Source organism: Pipistrellus hanaki (genome assembly GCF_964339955.1).
Source record: "Pipistrellus hanaki genome assembly, chromosome: 1".
NCBI classification, from domain to species: domain Eukaryota; kingdom Metazoa; phylum Chordata; class Mammalia; order Chiroptera; family Vespertilionidae; genus Pipistrellus; species Pipistrellus hanaki.
The window spans coordinates 83,458,822-83,479,217 of NC_140503.1; the positions used below are offsets into that span (position 1 = coordinate 83,458,822).

At 37.6% G+C, this 20,396-nt stretch overlaps 1 protein-coding gene across 5 annotated transcripts in view; it reads right to left on the reverse strand.

Annotated features, from left to right (window-relative positions):
• RALGAPA1 (Ral GTPase activating protein catalytic subunit alpha 1) overlaps positions 1 to 20,396 on the reverse strand; it is a 227,501-nt gene that overhangs the window by 173,990 nt on the left and 33,115 nt on the right. For all 5 annotated transcript variants that reach the window (XM_084874263.1, XM_084874264.1, XM_084874265.1 and 2 more), the window contains exons 5-10: positions 11,574 to 11,617; positions 10,096 to 10,273; positions 7,396 to 7,511; positions 6,272 to 6,410; positions 4,573 to 4,781; positions 294 to 533 (exon numbers count right to left, since the gene is read on the reverse strand). In XM_084874263.1, coding sequence (XP_084730389.1) covers positions 294 to 533; positions 4,573 to 4,781; positions 6,272 to 6,410; positions 7,396 to 7,511; positions 10,096 to 10,273; positions 11,574 to 11,617 — 926 coding nt within the window. The remainder of the gene's footprint in view (positions 1 to 293; positions 534 to 4,572; positions 4,782 to 6,271; positions 6,411 to 7,395; positions 7,512 to 10,095; positions 10,274 to 11,573; positions 11,618 to 20,396) is intronic.

Sequence of the window (20,396 nt, forward strand, 5' to 3'; positions counted from 1 at the left end):
AATGATTTTATTATAATTTATTAATCAAATGATAGAAAGAAAAGTTTCAAATCACAAAGTAACTAAGAAAATTTTTCTGAAAACAAGTATGAGGGAGTAGTTATTAAATTAAAACCATCATAAAATAAAAATATAAAATACTAAACAACTACATGTAGTAAAATTTAAAAAGTATGAATTTTAAAAGCCATTTTTAAGAAGAGTAAATTTTAAAGAGCTAAAAATCAGTACAGTATATTCAATATTAAAGACAAGTCTGTATTACAAATTAAAAATACTGGGAGGCACTTTACCTGACGAAATATCTCTGTGACAAAGTTTACATTACTTCTTTTAGAAGAAAAAACTCTGCGAACTATTTCAATGTCTGTGAGATGTTCTTCATCAATACTACAAAGGCTAGATGAGCTAGGTTCTCGCTCCGTCAGAGTGCTTGTATTAGAATGAGACTGTTCTGGTTCTGTAGTTCTATCTGTTTTATCAGTATTATCGGTTTTATTTTCTTCTCTGGATACCAAACTAGCTGCTGCTCTCTAAAATAAAAAAAGAAATGGGGAAAATATAATCATTAACAAGATATTCTTTCTTCTAATAACTAATACTAAGAGAATCCAAAGAATTTATTCGAAATAATAAAATGGCAATAAAAGTAATTCAACATCTGAGTGATACAGTGATAGTTGCCACAAGTCATCTACCCATCTATAATTAGATTTGTTTTTCAGCATTTCTGCAAAACAAATAAGTTAATAATTAAAGCTGGGTAAGAAATTAATGCAGATAGAGTTAGCCAGAACTTCAATAATAAGTAAAAAACATAATACTGGACTGTCTGCTTAATAAAGCCTTAATGTTTAAAATCATCTCTAGACAAAAATTACACAAGTAAAAACTTTTTAAACAGAAAACAAAGAAGTGGAAGAAAATTTATAACAGAAATTGAAATGAAGCCAAAGGTTTTCTAAGGAAAAATCCTGGGTTGTAATAATTATTATAGTAACGACAGAGGTTCGACCAACCGGAAGTCAGTACTGCTTCTGCTGCAGGAGTGGTGCCCCAGAACTGACTCCTGAGGGGCCTGCGAATCAGGGCCAGAGAGAGGCCTGAAGAGAGAAGCAGGGACTGATTCATTTCTTCTGTGGCAGCTTTTGATCAGCACTTGCTCTTTCTCTCCTAGTCTGATTAGCAGCCATGCCTCCAACGGGGCTGCTGATCTGCCCTGCCTTTCTAATCAGGCCCCGTTAATAGGCCCAGAGATGCTGACTGGCATAGGAAAAAAACAATCAAAACCAACTGTGGGTGCTATGACGAACCAATGGCTGCCTAGAGGCGAAGCTTCTGACACTGACTGGCATAGAAACTGACCAATCAGAACCAAATCTGGGTGCTATGAGGAGTCAATGGCTGCCTAGGAGGTAGAGCTTTAGACGCTGAATGGCATAGAAACCAACCAATCAGAACCAAATCTGGGTGCTGTGGGGAGCCATTTGCTGCCTAGGAGATGGAGCTTTTTAGGCTGACTGGTATTGAAATAGATCAATCAGAACCAAATCTGGGTGCTGTGGGGAGCCAATGGCTACTAGCAAGAGGAGCTTTTGACTCTGGCATTGAAACTGACCAATCAGAACCAAATCTGGGTGCTGTGGGGAGCCAATGGCTACCTAGCAAGCGGAGCTTTTGACTCTGGCATTGAAACTGACCAATCAGAACCAAATCTGGTTGCTGTGGGGAGCTTTTTACATTGATTGGCATAGAAACTGACCAATCCAAATTAAATTGGCCAGCAGATGATGGCATTTTTGTTGGGTTAATTTGCATACTAATTCCTGATTGGCTGGTGAGCGTAGCGGAGGTAGTCAATTTATACATTTCTCTCTTATAGGATTAGCATTTAGAAAATTTGACTTATATTCCCCTTACCCTTCTATTTATATGGCTGTGTGTGAAGGCCTGCAGGGGAGGGCAGTTGAGGGCAAGATCAGGCTGGCATGGAAGGGCCACTGGGAGCAAGATCAGGCCAGCAGGGGAGAGCAGCTGGGGCAACCAGGCTGGGAGTGGAGGGTAATGAGGGGTGATATCAGGCCGGCAGGGGGAGGGAAGTTGGGGGCAACCAGGTGGTTGTGAGAGAGATGTCCAACTGCTGGTTTAGGCCTTATCTCACAGGGGGTTCCCCAATTGGGTGAGGATGCAGGCTGCGCTGAGGGAACCCCCCCTCCATGCACAAATTTCATGCACTGGGCCTCTACTATTCTAATAACAATATAATTTTTACCGTGACTGGAGATGAAAAAAAGTATTAAGGTGGTGATGAAGAAATGACTACCATGTTGTATAATAGGAGAAGCACTATTCTGGTAAGTATCATAAATTACTTTGATAAGTTACTCGATTTTTGGTCTCAGTATTGCCATCTATATAAAATAAGAAAGTTTTAGAAGTATAATCTCAAATATGCCTTCCCAATAAAATAAAAAAAACTATGACTTCAATCTATTAAGTTCTGGGATAAGAAAAATAGTTCTACTTGAGAGTTTCTACATTTAATAATTCTTTGTAGAGAACAAAGTTTTTGGGGAAACACACATAGCCATATAAATAGAAAGGTAAGGGGAATATAAGTTAAATTTTCAAAATGCCAATCCTATATAATAAAAGAGAAATGTATAAATTAACCATACCTCCGCTATGCTCACCAGCCAATCAGGAATGAGTATGCAAATTAACCCAAAAATGGCGGGTTAATTTGCATACACAGGCACTAGGCAGAGAGCAGAGCAGGAGACCTGGCGGAGAGTGTACAGGCTTGGGGAGCCAAGTTCCCCGGGCCACCAGATGGAGAGCAGAGAGGGAGAGCTGGCAGTTTGGAGGACTTGGCAGAGCAGGAAGAGAAAACCCACAGTGCGGGGAGCACCAGGAATGCTGTGAATCTTAGTTCTGGTGGCTGACGGATCTCCCAGACACTAAAGCAAAGTGAGCCTGGAGCAAGTTACTGTTGTGGTGGGGGATGAAAGGAAAGTAAAGGTGAGAGACATAAGTAAAATCAGAGTGTCTAGGAAAAATTAAAGGGAAGATATCCTAAAACTTCCAGGAAATCTTCACCAATGAAGCAAAGAAAAAATGCCTCTATTATTTTGTGAGCAACAAACCAAACTGGGTTGGGGTCTCAGACAATTCGCTCATATGATTTCACAGACAGACAGAAACTCCCGGATTGGAGAGGGCTCCCCTGAGGGCTCCCAGACTAGAGAGGTTCCAGGTCAAGCTGAGGAACCACCCTCCCGCCCCATGCATGAATCTTTGTACACCAGGCCCCTAGTAAACTAATGAACACATTATAATTCCACTTAATTTTTAAAAGATTTAAGAAATCATACAAAATACACACACAGTATAAGATTTTTATAACTAAATGAGGAAATCTGAGAAAAGAAAAATAAAATAGTAATATGGACAAGTTCAGGAAAAAAAGCACATTGAGGGTAAAATTAAAAGTGGAAAAGAAGAAAACTTTAATTAAAAATAACTGATTTTGCTGAAACTGGTTTGGCTCAGTGGATAGAGCGTCGGCCTGCAGACTGAAAGGTCCCAGGCTCGATTCTAGTCAAGGGCATGTACCTTGGTTGCAGGCACATCTCCAGTAGGTGGTGTGCAGGAGGCAGCTGATCGATGACTCTCTCTCATCGATGTTTCTAACTCTCTATCCCTCTCCCTTCCTCTCTGTAAAAAAATCAATAAAAATATATTTTAAAAAATAAATAAAATAACTGATTTTTTGCTAAGTTTTTTAAATAAATGAATTTATGTATCTAACAAAAAAAAGTGATTTTTTTAAATATTAGCTCCTCCTTTGAAGAATTGTATAACACTTCTGGATTCTGTGTTTATTGGAGGGAGAGAAGGGGGGAAGAGAAGGAATAAAATGGTGACAGAACTTTAAATCAGCATTCTATGAATGCCTAGAAATCTAACAAGAATTATAAAGGTCCTACAACCATTTGATTGCAAACTTTCCAATTGCAGGAATTTATTGCAAAATTCAGAATATTTTTATTCATACAATTCAGGATATTTTTAGTACTATAAAATTAAACCTAAACTACAGAAATAAATTAAAAGCTGAGACTTGGCTCTGGTTGGTGTGGCTCGGCTGGAGCATCATCCATACACCAAAAGGTGGCAGGTTCAATTCCCTATTAGGGCACATACCCAGGTTTCGGGTTCAATCACTGTTCTCCAGGCCCAGGTTGGAGGCAACCAATTGATGTTTCTCTTTATCCCTCTCTCTTCCTCTCTCTCTAAAATCAATAAAAATTGTTAAAAAGAAAGGGAAAAAAAAGCTGAGACTCAGAAACGACTGAAATTATCTTCTATACCTTATAAGTTTTATATTTTTGCTAAGAAAACTATTGGCCCTATAATTATTATTAAAATTTAGATTTATAAAATATATATAAAATATATTTATACAAAATAAATATTATTGTTTTATTTAAATGTGTTCTACTCCTAAGGCAAATCAGTGGACAAATCTCTTAAGCCATTTCTAACTTTAGCAAGTTATGTGTGTATTACCTGAATATTCTTTGGCAAGATTTCACCTTCCATCCCAGGAATATGAGGTCCTGTGTGTGGCTTTGGCTCAAGCCAAAAAGAAACCAGCCAACGAATGACAATTACACGAGCCTTAATGAAAGGCTCCTTCGTACAATATATTGCTTCGTTGGTTTCAGCATCCTTTTTTATCATGACATAATGTGGCTTTGGTCTCATCTGTGGAATATCTAGGCAAAATAAAGGAGGAAAAAACAAAATAAGAAAGGAACTGTGCTCAGATAAATCTACATTTTTAAATATTTGAGAAACCCCTGTGAAGATATCCTGATTTCAAAAGTAGATTTAGCACAAAAATGACATTTTAAAATAATTTGCGCCCTGGTGGTTTGGCTCAATGGATAGAGCCTTGGCCTGAGGACTAAAGGGTCCCAGGTTCGATTCAGGTCAAGGGCACATGCCTAGATTGTGGGCTCAATCCCCAGTTGGGGGCATGTAGGAGGCAGCTGATCAATGAATCTCTATCATCATTGATATTTCTGATTCTCTCTCCCTCTCCCTTCCTCTCTGAGATCAATAAAAATATATTTTTAAATAAAAATTAAAAATTTTGCTACATATAAGCATAGAATCCAAAAGAGTAAAACTATATATTGCTGATATATAGAAACATGTCCTTTTGAAAAATATCATGAAAAGGCTCAATGAATCCTCTCTAAAAACAGAAACTTCAGAGCCATTTAAAATTAATGAAAGCTCATTTCAATTAACCTAAGATTGAGACATATTTTGAAATTATACAAAACATGCCGAGACCGGTTTGGCTCAATGGATAGAGCGTCGTCGGCTTGGGGACTGAAGGGTACCGGGTTCGATTCCGGTCAAGGGCATATACCTTGGTTGCGGGCACCTCCCCAGTAGGGGGTGTGCAAGAGGCAGCTGATCGATGACTCTCTCTCATCGATGTTTCTAACTCTCTATCTCTCTCCCTTCCTCTCTGTACAAAATCAATAAAATATATAAAAAAAAAAAAAAAAGAAAGAAAGAAATTATACAAAACATGAGCTTTTTAAAGCAAATAATATTCCCAATTGCAAAGGCTTGCTACCTTGACGAATTTAAGACATTTCTACTACCTATAATGGTTTTGCCTATACCTGTTAGTTGCCTAAACTTGGCAGAGCTTAAAATACAAACATCTTTCTGCAAAAAGGACATTTTCACATAGGACTACCAATGCTTTCTATATAGAGCAGATGTCTGCTTCTAACCTAAGATTTGTCCACGAGACTCTAGCTTTAAGGCCCCAACAGACATCTTGGCACTGCTACTAAATACTGGACAAGACATGATCAAAATATATTACAATATAATTATTCATAAAGAATTGAATAAGATATACTAAATTGAACTGTTGGGGAACCTTAAAAAGAAAATTTATAATATAGAGAGACCTATCTCATCCAATAGGTAAGATCCAGAGAATAAGCTCTTTTTAATAAAAAATCTTTTCACTCACAGTGAAAATGTCCTAGTAATAAGTTTCCACTTTGGATATAATCTACATCTCTAATTAATCAATACAAATATTAAATGTTATGAGTTTTCTGCAGATAACAAATGTCAACTTTAAACTGAGGCATGTTTTATTCTTAACTTTACATTGAAGTATGTTTTATTCGTATGCATGATCTTTTAGAAAATTCCAAAGGCTACCTACCAAACACAGGATGATATAAACTGCTCTCCTTGCACATGTTTGGAAAAATGTAAGACAAGTAGTACTTCTTAAAATGTGAAAACAAAAATGAAAATCCCCTTTCTTGATTTTCTTTGTTCTTCCATTCTAAACTTTTTACCTAAAAGATACAATTAGAATCATTCCAGGAAAAGGAAACAAACAATTATCTATGATAAACTTATAAAAGGTTGCTTAAGCAATATAATAAATTATTACACTATGAAGATATACTAATATAGACATATGTGTACATATATATTTATATATTATACACACACACTACATATATATAAACATGCATAAATTTATAAAGAAGAAATTTTAAACACTGGTCTAATGACACACAAAAATACATTATATTCCAAAAATCTTACAAGTTAAAATGTGCTCTGAAAAACATTCAAAGTTTATTTAAACTCATTTATATTTATGACAAAGATGCTAATGTTCTTTCCTCTTCACCTTTTCTAGAATAATTCAGTCTAAAAGTTATACAAAATATGTGAGGAGGTGGGGGATAGATATAAAAGCAGTGGCCACCAAGTACAGTTAAGCAGAGTCTGACCACAGGAAGTAGGGCAACCATAATGGGAATATTGCAGAGGCAGCAATAGCCTAGTGGGGACTCCGAGTAAGAAAGATGAGGGCAGTGTCCAAAAAAATATGCACCTGAAAATTTTAAAAGTACAAAGAGGTTTAAAAGTAGTAAATTACACTTCCCCACTCTCACCCCATTCTCAGCCCACCTCTCTAGTTGCTGCCTCTTAGCAGACTGTTCCTTAATCAAAGACATTATATTTTCATTTAAAGTACCACAGCTACTAATTATAAATGAAAGTAAACTCAACTGACTCAGATAAGAAGGTATATACATGAATAGTCTACTGTAAAAATTTCTCCTTCTAGCTTCCTTTCTAAGAGCTTCAAATGTCTCTAATAATTTTTATTTCAGACAAGACATATTAACATATTTTCAAAGCTAAAAATGTCACTCCTTCTTTAGGATAATAAGCAAATATCTACTATAACAGAATAATGATAAAAGGGGGGGATTGTCCACACAGGATAATAATGGGGATAATATCAAAGAAAATAACATGTACCTGAATTACTATGTATTTTAAAAGTGCTTCAAGAAAATAGCTTGTGAGATCTTCTTGTCCTTTATCTCCTGATTGTGGGGGGACAAGAGGAGTGATTTCCTCTATAGTAACTTGAGCTATCCAAAGACAAAAAAAAAAAAAAGCTTAGTATAATTACAAAATAAATTTAACAATGCAATAATATAACCCAAATAAAATTTAACTGCAAAACATATACAATACTGCTTGAAAATATTCTAATGATTAAACCTTGACCTAAATCTGTCATTCTGAAAGTCCATCACAACAATCATAAACTTTAATAATCAACTCTTTCATGAACCCTTAATTGAGGTAATATAACACAGGACTAGACAAAGAGATATGTAGGAATTAAGAGTAAATCAGCCGGGACCGGTTTGGCTGATGGGTAGAGCGTCGGCTTGGGGACTGAAGGGACTTGGGTTCAATTCCGGTCAAGGGCATGTACCTTGGTTGCGGGGATATCCCAGTAGGGGGTGTGCAAGAGGCAGCTGATTGATGACTCTCTCTCATCGATGTTTCTAACTCTCTATCTCTCTCCCTACCTCTCTGTACAAAATCAATAAAATATATATTAAAAAAAAAAAAAAAGAGTAAATCACAGCCCTAACCAGTTTGGCTCAGTGGCTAGAGTGTTGTTGGCCTGGGGACTGAAGGGTCCCAGGTTCTATTTCGGTCAAGGGCATGTACCTTGGGTGCGGGCACATCCCCAGTAGGGGGTGTGCAGGAGGCAGCTGATCAATGTTTCTCTCTCATCAATGTTTCTAACTATCTATTCCTCTCTGTAAAAAAAATCAATAAAATATATATATATTTTTAAAGAGTAAATAACATCTCGCCCTTGCTGGTTTGACTCAGAGGATAGAGCACATGTGTCAAACACAAGGCCCGCGGGCCAAATCCAGCCCGCCAGGCCTTGCAATGTGGCCCGCACCGCACTGTCATCACTGCACTCCGCTGTCAGTTTATGACCTTGTCAGTTTATGACTGTTCAGTAAACCATTCGGCCCGCGATTTAGGCTGAATTTTAGATTTTGGCCCGTTCTCTGATCGAGTTCGACACCCCTAGGATAGAGAGTTGGCCTGCAGACTAAAGGGACTTGGGTTCGATTTCAGTGAAGAGCACACACACCTCAGTTGTAGGCTCAATCCCCAGCCCTGGTCAGGGCTAGCGTGGGAGGCAACCAATCAATGTGTCTCTCTCACATCAATGTTTCTCCTCTCTGTCTCCTTCCCTTCCACTCTCTCTAAAAATCGACGGGAAAATATCCTCAGGTGAGCATTAACAAAAAACAAACACACACACACAAAAAGAGTAAATAAAGTTTTCCTTGGCAAAGACCTTCTCATGATATTTTAAAATTCACATTAAGAGCATCTATTATAAAAGTCCCATAATAAGATGAGAAACATAAATAAGAATGTACTCATTCATAAATGAAAAGTCAATTTGATTACTCTAGGTAAAGATCATGCTTACTATTTAAGGTAGTTCCTTTATTCAAAGGATGAAATACTATTTCCCTCTCAAAAAAAAAAAAAAAAAGAAAAAGAAAAGAAAAGAAAAATTAACATCTTAGTTCCTTGATTACAAAAGTGCACTTATAAAATAAAAACACTTTTATATACTTTTCCTTCTCAGATGTTCAAAAACATTCATGATAACAAAAGCAAAACCAAGAAAAATCAACCCACAACTAGCTGAATTCTTTTCAATGTTTCATAAGCAGTACCTGGTTTAATTCAGGCAGATCTCTAAATCTATCTCTTAGTAACTACCAACTAAGTAATTAAGCTCACACAAATGAATTTTTTTTACAATCCTCTTTACATCAAGTGAAACACACTTGTGCTTTTTAAAATATAAATGTTTTTTTCATTAACTTTCGGAGAGAGGGATAGGGATAGAAAGGTAGAAACATCAATGAGAGAGGAACATCATCAACCAGCTGCCTCCTGCATGCCTCTGACTGGGGATCAATCCTGCAACCCTGGCATGTACCCCGACTAGGAATCCAACGGTAACCTCTTGGCTCCTGGTTGACACTCAACCACTGAGCCACATTGACTGGGCCATACATGTGCTTTAATGCACATCCAAATTAACTCAAGGATTCAAGATGATACGTGAGAATCCGAAATTAGAGATAAATGTAAACAGCCTACATTAATTATGTATTTTTTATGCTTTGACACCAGGGCCTTGATGGCCTTGGACAGAGTAACTCTTCCACAACTACTTATTTCCCAGAGATAGTAAAGATCACCCTTTATATGCAAACCAATCAACCCGGAGTCCACATATCCACTGCCTCCTTTACTGGGCTCACACTCAGGGCCACTAATCCTGACCTAATCACCCTAAGGCCAAGAACCAGACAACTAGGGACAACTCACCTTCCTCACTCCACCCGACCAACCCTGGCACTTCCCAGTATGGCTACCCTCCCTGGTGTGGCAGTTCCTCCTCTTAGGAACTCTGAATAACAAATTATTTTTTTTTAATGACAACTGTCTCCTGATCTGTTGTTGGCCTCACCATACCTGAATGATAATGAAACCTACAGTTTAAAATATGGCCTTGGATTACTGTTAATGTACAAACATTTAAAAATATATATATTATCAAACTACACAGAAAATTTTAAATAGTAATGTATAAGATCTCATTAATCTTACTTTCTTGAAGATTGAGTGGAGGATTAATGAGATTATCTAAAGTTCGAGGTCCATATTCGGATTGTGGTGCCGAAAATCCAGGGATTAAGCATGAAAACATCCAAAGCTGTTCTTTGCTACAGTTATTCTGAAGAGCTTGCAACCATAACAAGAAAAGACGAACACCTTCCCGCCGGATCTAAAATAAAATTTAAAAAAAAAAACACAATATTTTTACTTGTCATGGAAATACTTTCTGCTTTTTAAGGCCAAAATCCTCTAGAACAGGATTATAGGATGACACTTTCCAAAAGATAGTTAGGAAAAGTAGGAGGTAGGAGAAAGAAAGGAAGGGTAGATATAACTCTCATGACATTTCTTAAACCCTCATTATCTGTAAATCTGAATTCACTAATTTTGGACAAATAAAGAATGAACTTAGCCTGTAACTACTTAAAGCCAACAGGTAATTTTTTTTATTCTATAATTTCCAATTGTAAAAAATCAGAAAATTGTTTCCTTGTTTATTTCCCTCTCCTTCCCTCCTTTACATAACTACCAGTCTAATCCAAGAAGCAAAAAGAAAGAGGGCAAAAAGTTTCTTGCTATAATGAGTTCAGTAAAAGGAGGACTGATTATGGGGATCTTGGTGAGTTAACTCAATGTTATTGTTCTTAAAAAGTTTTCACCATCTGAAATTATCTCATTTACTTATCATTTGCTGCTGAGCTGCAAAGCAGGAATTTTGGCCTATTACTATATTCTAAGTACCCAGAACAATGCCTGTACACAAAAGACAATAAATATTTCAATCAATGAATGAATTCTCACCCAGGAAAAGATTTTTTTATTTTTTTATTCAACCTCGGATAAGCAAAACACAAAGTTTTTCAATAACCTAACCTCACTGTTAGCTTTGGAAATTATCCTAACACAGCTCTGTTCACAACCACTGTCATTTACTTAACTGTTTCCACCTCATGGTTTAGTCAGATAGCAAGATAAAGATATAGGAAGGCTTTTTCCTTTGTTCTGTTGCAATCACGTCTTGATGTCAAAAGTACCTACAATATGACTTTTATCTAACCTACAGCAAGATACTTTTGACTGGGTAGCTTCTCTTACTAGAGTACAATGAGATAATAAAAAATAAAAAAATTTATATACATTCCCTATTTTCCTCTACAACTAAGAATAGCGGTAATAAATGAAGAATAATTTGCTGAATGACTAACTTTTGTCTTCTGGAAACCACAGAATAAAGTATTTCTGGCAATGGCAAAAGTAAAATAGTTGTTTTTAACAATAATTTTTCAATAGCCTGGTCAAACTAGTATGTATTTTCATAATGAATATGTTGCTATATTTTAAGTGAATTCAGTTCAATTAAGTGAACTACAGGTAATTCAAAATTCTTTAGAAAAAAGTTGATATAGGAAAATTACTATATGCTCTACTTAGTTTTTTAAAAATTATAGAAAAGAAATATAATAATATACCTTCAAGGAGTTTCCTGTGTGAAGTAGTTTCTTTAAAATCAATCCTGAAAAGAAAATATTATTTTAAATATTCACATCTTAATTTTTCTAAATGTCAGAGTTCTCGGTCAGACTTGAAAACACTTTAAAACAAGTCCTTGGCAACCTCCAAATTATTCTTGGTGACCTTGCTATCCCTCTGGCCATAATCTTGGGGCCAGAAGGGTATATAAAAAGTCACCTTTTTAACACATGGCTTACTGAAATTAAACATGATATCACCTATTGAAACAAATTCTAAGCCCCCAAATAATATTTAATATAACAATCTATGTATGTGTCTTATTTATACTGAGAATATAATTGAATATTTCTCTATGAATAATTCAAATAAAAAACCACTATAGAAAATTTCTATTTAGCACATAAACATCTATAACTCTAATATTTTCTTTAAAATATTTCCATTGTATTAATTTTTTCAAAATATTCAAAACCATCAAGATATTCAAAACCACACCTTTTCTTTTAAATTACATGTTTCAAAAGTACAATAAAATACTAAAATAACATTTAACATGCATCCAGAGGTCCCCATTTTTCTGAACAAATCTCAACAGTCCCATATTTCTTATACTTTCAAAAATTCACTTATTCACATTATTTATAATGCTCTGCCTAATAGTACAAATATCACTGAAGCCTCCTATAAATCCATCATGAGTCATTTTCCAGAAGAAACCATTACCCAGATTTTAGTATTATTTCCAAAAATATTTTATATTAATACTTATTGGTAAGTCCATAAAATATATAGTTTTATATGTTTAAAAACTTATTCCAGTAACAATTTGTTCCACAGCTATCTAATCCTGCATTTTTTTATTTGTTCTATGAACATTTATGTATAAATTATCAAGACTGTGACTTTATTTGGTTTAAGTTTCATTTGTCATACAAAAATAAGGTTTAATATTTCCACAAACTGTGTTGATTTATCTGCAATTCCCTTCTTTATGCTTGAACAAACTCAATTTCTTAAAGCAATACTATGTAAATACCAGTCATCAGCTCTATTAAAAATCTATTGGATTTCTGACTTGACAGTGTTGTTTTTACGGGATGGTAAAGCCTCTGCAGAAAGTTCCACCTGGAGGACGGTGACGTTTTTACTACCTTTTCACTCCCTTTTTGGGGCTATCTGGTCACCCTTTTGTAGGTCAGCCCCAGGAAGGCCAGAGTGGGGGAGGGAGGAGGGGCACAGGGGCGTTCCAACCAGAAATTTCTAACTTTTTTATTTTTAATTATTAATCCTCTTCTGCTGTAGTTTTACGTTGTCCATTTTTTAAATGTTTTTAATTGGGGGTTTTTTTATTTTTACTTTTACTTTTTACCTCTTGTGTATATGAAGCAAATTTATAGGGAAATATGTATGTACTTTATGGAATAAATTTTAAGAACTAAAATATATTTTATTTTAAAGTAACGAACCTTTAATCTTACGCCGCTAAATTACTGATTATATATTTGCTGAGCTGACTTAAGGGTTCAGAAAATTGTATCAATCGTTTTATTTTTTGACTCCAAAGCCTTCATAATAAAGTATTTTTATTATGTGAAAGAAAAAAACAAAAAACAAAAACAAAAAACAAAAAACAGTTTGGTGTCATGTATTGGATCCTGAAACAGAAAAAGAACATAAGTGAAAAACTAATAAAATCTGAGTAAGTTCAAAGTTTAATTAATTGTAAAAACAAAACAAAAACCTACATACATGGCACATACAAAACAAATCATTCTATATAAGGATGCTGTGGTAACAATTCTTGGCAACACAAGAAACTGACAAAAGCTCTATTATTGCCAGTCTGATGAGTGTTAAATATCTTAACAATGTTTTCATTTGATATCTCCTAGTGATATTCAGCATCTTTTCATTTAGCCATTCAAGTTTCTGCATATTTTTCAGTTCAGTTATTTTCTTTTGTTTCACATGAGAGCTCTTCATACATACTGACTACTAATTCTATGTCACATCTAAGAACTGGAAATATATTCTCACAAACAACTCAACCATGTTTTTGACTGAGAGGATTGTATCTTCTGATGTACAAAAGTTTTACATTTCCATATAATCAATTCAACATGTTTTTCTTTTTACATGTACTTACTATATCTAATTAAATACTACCCTACCTTAAAGTTACAAAGATAAACCACACAGTTTCTTCAAAAAATTAAAAATGGAACTGTCATTTGAGCCAGTGATCCCACTTCTAGGAATATATCCTAATAATCCCAAAACACCAGCCAGAAACAATGTATGCACCCCTATGTTCATAGCAGCATTGTTTACAATAGCTAAGATCTGGAAATAGCCCAAGTATAATATCTGCCAGTAGATGAGTGGATAAAAAAAACTTTAAAAAAGAAAGCTCTATTATCCTTTGAGATAGAAGGAAGGGACCTGAAGATTATGCTAAGTGAAATAAGCCAATTAGAGAAGGACAAATATCTCATATATACAACCTAATGAACAAAATAAACTGACAAATAAAATAGAACCAGTGGAGTGAAAACATGAAACTGACTAATAAACTAATTACAGAAACAAGGAGAAAATGGGAAGAAATTAAACAAAGAACTTACATGCATATACAGTATTCACTGCCCATGGACACAGACAATTTAGAGTGATGAAAGCCTGAGATGAGGTGGGAACCACGGGGAAGGGAGCAATGGGAGGAAAAGGGGAGACATCTCTAATACTCTCAAGAATAAAGATTAAAGAAAAAAAGTTTTGCAGTGTTGTTTTTCAAGTTTAGGTCCTGAAATTTTTTTCTGTGTAGAGCAATAAAACTTTTTTGCACAGATGGATAACCAATTGCAATAATGATTCTTTCAAGGTTTATAATGAAACGAAATGCTATCACAATCATATTTCAAGTTTCCATTTATAAGCCAAGGTCTGTGATGGGTCTCATTGTCTTTTTCCATTAGTCTATTTGTCCAACCTTACATGAATGATAGTGTCTTAATTATTAGAACTATATAATAGGGAGAGAAACCAAAATGTCATAGGTAAACTCCTAAACTGCAATTTCAAAACTAAACTAAAAGACAAAACAGACATCATCCAGAATCACCAAAAGGCTGGCTGAGTGGAAACTCTACAACTAAAAGGAAAGAGAAAAGCAAACTGAGACTCAGAGGAGCTACAGAAAGCAGAGGTACCAAGATGTGCATGCGGAGAGGGCGGGCAACTGAGTACCCAGCCGGTTTTCTCAATCGGGAGGGAGACAAAAGCTCCCGACTACTCTGAACTCGTTCAGAGCAAGACTCTGGGGTCCCCAGACTTATTTGGGGGAAAACTGGAATGTCAGGAAAGAGAAAAGCACACTGAGACTCAGCGGAACCGCGTGAGGCAAAGGTACTGAGGTGCATGCACGTGGACAGAGAGGGCTAGCAATTGAGTACACGGCTGGCTTTCTCAATATGGAAGGAGACAAAAGCTCCTGACTGCTCTCAACTTCAGTTCCGAGTGAGACTCTGGGGACCCAGACTAATTTGGGGAGAAATTGGACTGTCTGGCAGCGGGTGGAACTCGAGGGCGGCTATCTCTCAGAGGTACTTACAGCGATTACCACGGGACACTGAGACCATGGGCTTCGTAGGACAGGGCTGACAGGAAGCCATTGCTGTCTGCTCCACCCTGAAACTCCGCTCCATCCAAGCTAAGCACAGAGGCTTTTGCAAGTCTTGTCTCATAAGATTGTCTCCAGCACAGAAGTTCTCCCGGCATACACACAGCTGATCCTCACAGCCAGCTGGACTGGAGGTCAATTCCTTCCAGTAATACCAATAATAATAAGGCTTAACTACAACAAGACTGTGCACACAGCCCACAAAGGGGTGCACCAAGAGTGTCCACCTCAGGTAACTGGGGAGGTTGAGCCACTGGGCCCTATAGAATACCAACCACACAAAGCCACTCTATCACCTCAGGGAAGCAGCCAAAATGCAGAGACAAAGAAACAGGTCACAAAATAAAGAAATGGAGGAAAGTAAATGACTTCAAAACCACGGATTTAAGGTTTTTCAAGAATTTTCTAGAAAAGGCCAATAAATTTAGCGAGATCCTTGAGGATATGAAAAAGGAACAACTAGAAATTAAGCATACACTGACTGAAATAAAAAAATAATATACAGAGATCCAACAGCAGACTAAGGGATCGCAATAATCAAGTCAAAAATTTGAAATACAAAGAAATAAAAAGCACCCAACCGGGAAAGAAAAAAGAAAAAAAGAAACCAAAAATATGAAGATAGTGTAAGGAGCCTCTGGGACAACTTCAAGCATACCAACATAAGAATTATGGGGGTGCCAGAGAAAGAGAGAGAAAGATACTGAAAACCTATTTAAAGAAATAGTGACAGAAAACTTCCCCCACCTTGTGAAAGAAATAGACTTACGAGTCCAGGAAGTGCAGAGAACCCCAAAGGAAAGGAATCCAAAGAGGACCACACCAAGACACATCGTAATTAAAGTATCAAGAGCAAAAGACAAAGAGAGAATCTTAAAAGCAGCAGGAGGGGGGGGGGGGGGGGGGGGTCTGCATGTCTGCCTGGGGCCTTCCTGCGCCCGCCTCCGAGCTGCTGGATGTTCCATTTGTGGCTGGTGGTTTCTCGGGTCCATGCCTCCCGCCGGCCCGTATCTGGGGTTCTGCTCAGGCAGCCACTGCCTGAATCCCCCCTTGCTGGGAGCCCTGTGGTCCCTTACTCTCTAGGTCACCTCTGAACTGCCATGAACCTTAATAAACTCAGAAGCGTTAAAAAAAAAAAAAGCAGGAGAAAAACAATTAGTTACCTACAAGGGAGCAGCCATATGATTGTCTGCTGATTTCTCAACAGAAACTATGCAGGCCAGAAGGGAATGGCAAGAAATATACAAAGTGATGAATAACAAGAACCTACAACCAAGATTACACTACCCAGCAAAGCCATCATTCAGAATTGAAGGTCAGATAAAGAGCTTCAAAGATAAGAAAAAGCTAAAAGAGTTCATCACTGCCAAACCAGTATTATATGAAATGCTGAAAGGTATTCTTTAAGAAGAGGAAAAAGAAGAAAAAGGTAAAGATAAAAATTATGAACAACAAATATATGTCTATCAACAAGTGAATAAAAAATCTGATGAACAGAATAAACTGGTGAATATAATAGAATCATGAGCATAGAAAAAGATGGACTGATAATCCTCGGGGGAAAGAGGTGTGGGGGGTGCAGGAAGAGACTGGACAAAAATTGTACACCTATGGATGTGGACAGTGAGGGGGGGTGGTAAGGGCAGAGGGTGGGGTGAGAACCGGTGGAGGGGAGCTATGGGGGGGGGGGGGGAGAGTAAACTATTGTAAAAATCTGAACAATAAAGATTTTTTTAAAAAGGAATTATATAATACATCTTATTATTGGGTATAGAAATATCCAACAACACCATCCTCCCCCTCCCAACTGCTATTCTTCCAAGTTACTTTGACTTTAATTTTCCACATAAATTTTAGGATAGACATCTCAGGCTACATTAAAAAATCTCTATAGGAATTCTGAATGAAAATTGTTATCTTTACACTATCCAGTCTATCATCTATGAGTATTGAAATTCCATTTATTCAAATCCTTTCTTATTCTTCAACTAGAGGCCCCGTGCACTAAATTCATGCATGGGGGTGGGGAGGGGTGAGGGAATTATCCCTCAGCCCAGCCTGCACCCTCTCACAATTTGGGAACCCTCAGAGGATGTCTAACTGCCAGTCTAGGCCAGGTCCTGTAGTCAAACATCCCTCTAGCAATCCAGGACCGCTGGCTCCTAACCACTCGCCTGCCCTCCTGCCTGCCTGATCACCCCTAACCACTATGCCTGCCTGCATGATCACCCCTAACTGCCTCTGCCTCAGCCCCTGCTGCAGCGGCTTTGTCCAAAAGGACGTCCAAAATGATACCGAGAAGGTCATTTGGCTGCCTGGTCTAATTAGCATATTGTGCTTTTATTATTATAGATATTCATATCATTGCCATATACTAATGTAATGTTTTAAATGAATACAGAATGCACATTCTCAAGCACAATGCAACATTCTCCAGGAGATGCTATATTCTGAGCCACAAAATATCTCAAAAACATTAAAAGCAGCAATATTATATAAAGTGTGTTTTTTAACTACAAAAGAATTTTTAGAATTCATACAAAAAATCTGGGGTAATATCAAATATTTGAGAATTTAAAAAAGAAAACCACTCTTAAGAAAGCCATATAGGTCAAAGAAACCAAATGGAATATTAGACAGCATTTTCAAATGAATGAAAATCAACTAGAGTTGCTGATTTATTCTCCTTTATATATAAGACAAAAAGGAAATAAGAGTTTTAGCATTCTTCAGAGTGACAAAGAAGAATAGCCACTAGATATAATCTCAAGTTAGACATTTATTGAAATACTAGAGGCCAGCTGCACAAATTCGTGCACCAGTGGGGTCCCTCAGCATGGCCTCAGGGGATTGGGCTAAAACCAGCAGTGCAACTCCGCCTGCAGCTCCTGCCTGCTGCTCTGGCTCATCCCGGCCCTGCTGCGCCTGTCGCAGGCTCGAACCCAGTCATTCTCATTTGGGAGAGGCTCATGCCACTGCAGTGGTGCTCACCAGGCCTGAGCCCTGCATCTGGTGCCCATCTGTCAGCTGAGCATCGCTCCCATTGTGGGAGCGCACTGACCACCAGGGGGCAGCTTCTGCATTGAGTGTCTGCACCCTGGTGATCAGTGCACATCATAGCAACCAGTCGTTTGGTTGCTTACTCTTTTACATATATAGATTATTAATCACAACTAGATAGCCCACAGATCCTATGGAGATTCCTTAGGAGACACAGTAAACTTCTGAAGTTCAAATGTCTCAAAAAGTTGCTTCATAGATAACCTTCAAGGACATTTATATAAGATACAAAATAGGATTTCACTATTCTATTGAGCACCTTATTAGCAATTCATATGTCTTCTTTGGTATAATGCCCATTCAAATATTATGCCTATTTTTAAAATTTGACTAATCTTACTATAGAGTTGTAAGAGTTCTTTATATATTACTAGTGGCCCGATGCACAAATGATGATTTGTGCAATGGGCATTTGTTCCCCTAGCTGCCGGCACTGCCTTCGCTCTGGCCGGAGCAACCTTTCCGCTCCAGCCTTTCTTCCTTCCCACACTGCCCAGAGACCCGGAGAGGCTGGGATGGAATGGAGCTGCCGCAGCGTCGCCATCGCGATGACAAAAGCATCCCATCCCATCCCTGGCCTCTCTGCACCTGCATATGCAAGTTAACCCTCCATCTTTGTTGGGTTGATTTACATACTCACTCCTGATTGGCTGGTGGGAATCGCAAAGGTATGGTCAATTAGCATGTTACTCTTTTATTAGGTAGGTAGATGCCTCATTTTTAGTCTAGAACTTTTATCTAAAAAGTTTATTCCAAAAGGCTCTATTTTAGAATTTTAGCCCCTGTATAAATACCCTTTCTATATATCCAGAGTTCTTTTTTCCTGGAATTGCTAATTGGGAAAGATTACAATGTCTCGGAGATTTCATTTGCTAATATAACTGATTAAGAAATGTAGGGCCTAAATAAATCTGACTTGTTTTTAAAGAGAAAGAAACACAAATTTACCAAGTGAACATAAGGGTTATAAATTCTACTTTAGCAATATAGTTCTGATAACTGTCTATATATTCCCCATGAAAAGGGTCCTGAGAATCACTAGCAGTCAGTCCTGACATTATTAAGACAGTGAACCAAAGCCAGTAATTGCCTATCTGCAAATTCCTCTGGAACAGTGGGTTCTCAACCTTTCTCAAGCCACGACCCTTTAATACAGTTCATGTTGTGGTGACCACCAATCATAAAATTATTTTCGTTGCTACTTCATAACTGTAATTCTGCTACTGCTAATGAATTGTAATATAAATATCTGTGTTTTCGGTGGTTTAGTACCTGGTAACAAAAAGTCTGTGACCTCCTATCTGCTTGGTTTCCACAGCAAGGTTCCCTTTACCCACCCCAATTTTACTTTCAGCTTTGTTACATAATCTGAAAAGTTCCCTCTTGACCTTTCAAGCAGAAAACTTAACTCTAGTTCTCCCCCTTTTTGTGTGGGACAAACTAGCAGTTGACACTGCTTGCTTTCAAACCTGGAGCCATTACTTCTGCTCTACTTGGCACTTTGCATTACCTTTCCATTCCTGATTCACAAAGATATTTATTTTGATGCTGAGCCTATAATCATTATCATCATCATTATTATTTGGTGTTATAATATCACCATCATTACTAATGTATTCAGAGTACAAGAACAGGTGAAACAACCCAACCAGCCTGGTTAGTGGTTGAGTGTCAATCACAGTTTAATTTCTGGCCAGGACACAGGCCGGGATTGTGGGCTCGATCCCCAGAGAGGGGCAAGCAGGAGGCAGCCAATCATAGATTCTCTTTTATCATCTGGTGCATGAGATTCATGCCCTGACAGGGCAGGGGTCTCCTCATCCCGGCCTGCACCCTCTCGCAGTCTGGGACCCCTGGGGGGATGTCCGCCGTTGGCTTAGGCCTATCCCTCTCACAGTCCAGGGCTCTTACATTTCGGGAACCCTCGCTCCTTTCCACCCTCCTAGAGGTAGGCAGGAGAGGCTCCCGCCATCGCCAATGTGCTTGCCAGCCATGAGCCCAGCTCAGGGCTTCTGGCTGAGTGGCATTTCCCCTGTGGGAGCGCACTGACCACCTGGGGCAGTTCCTGCATTTAGCATCT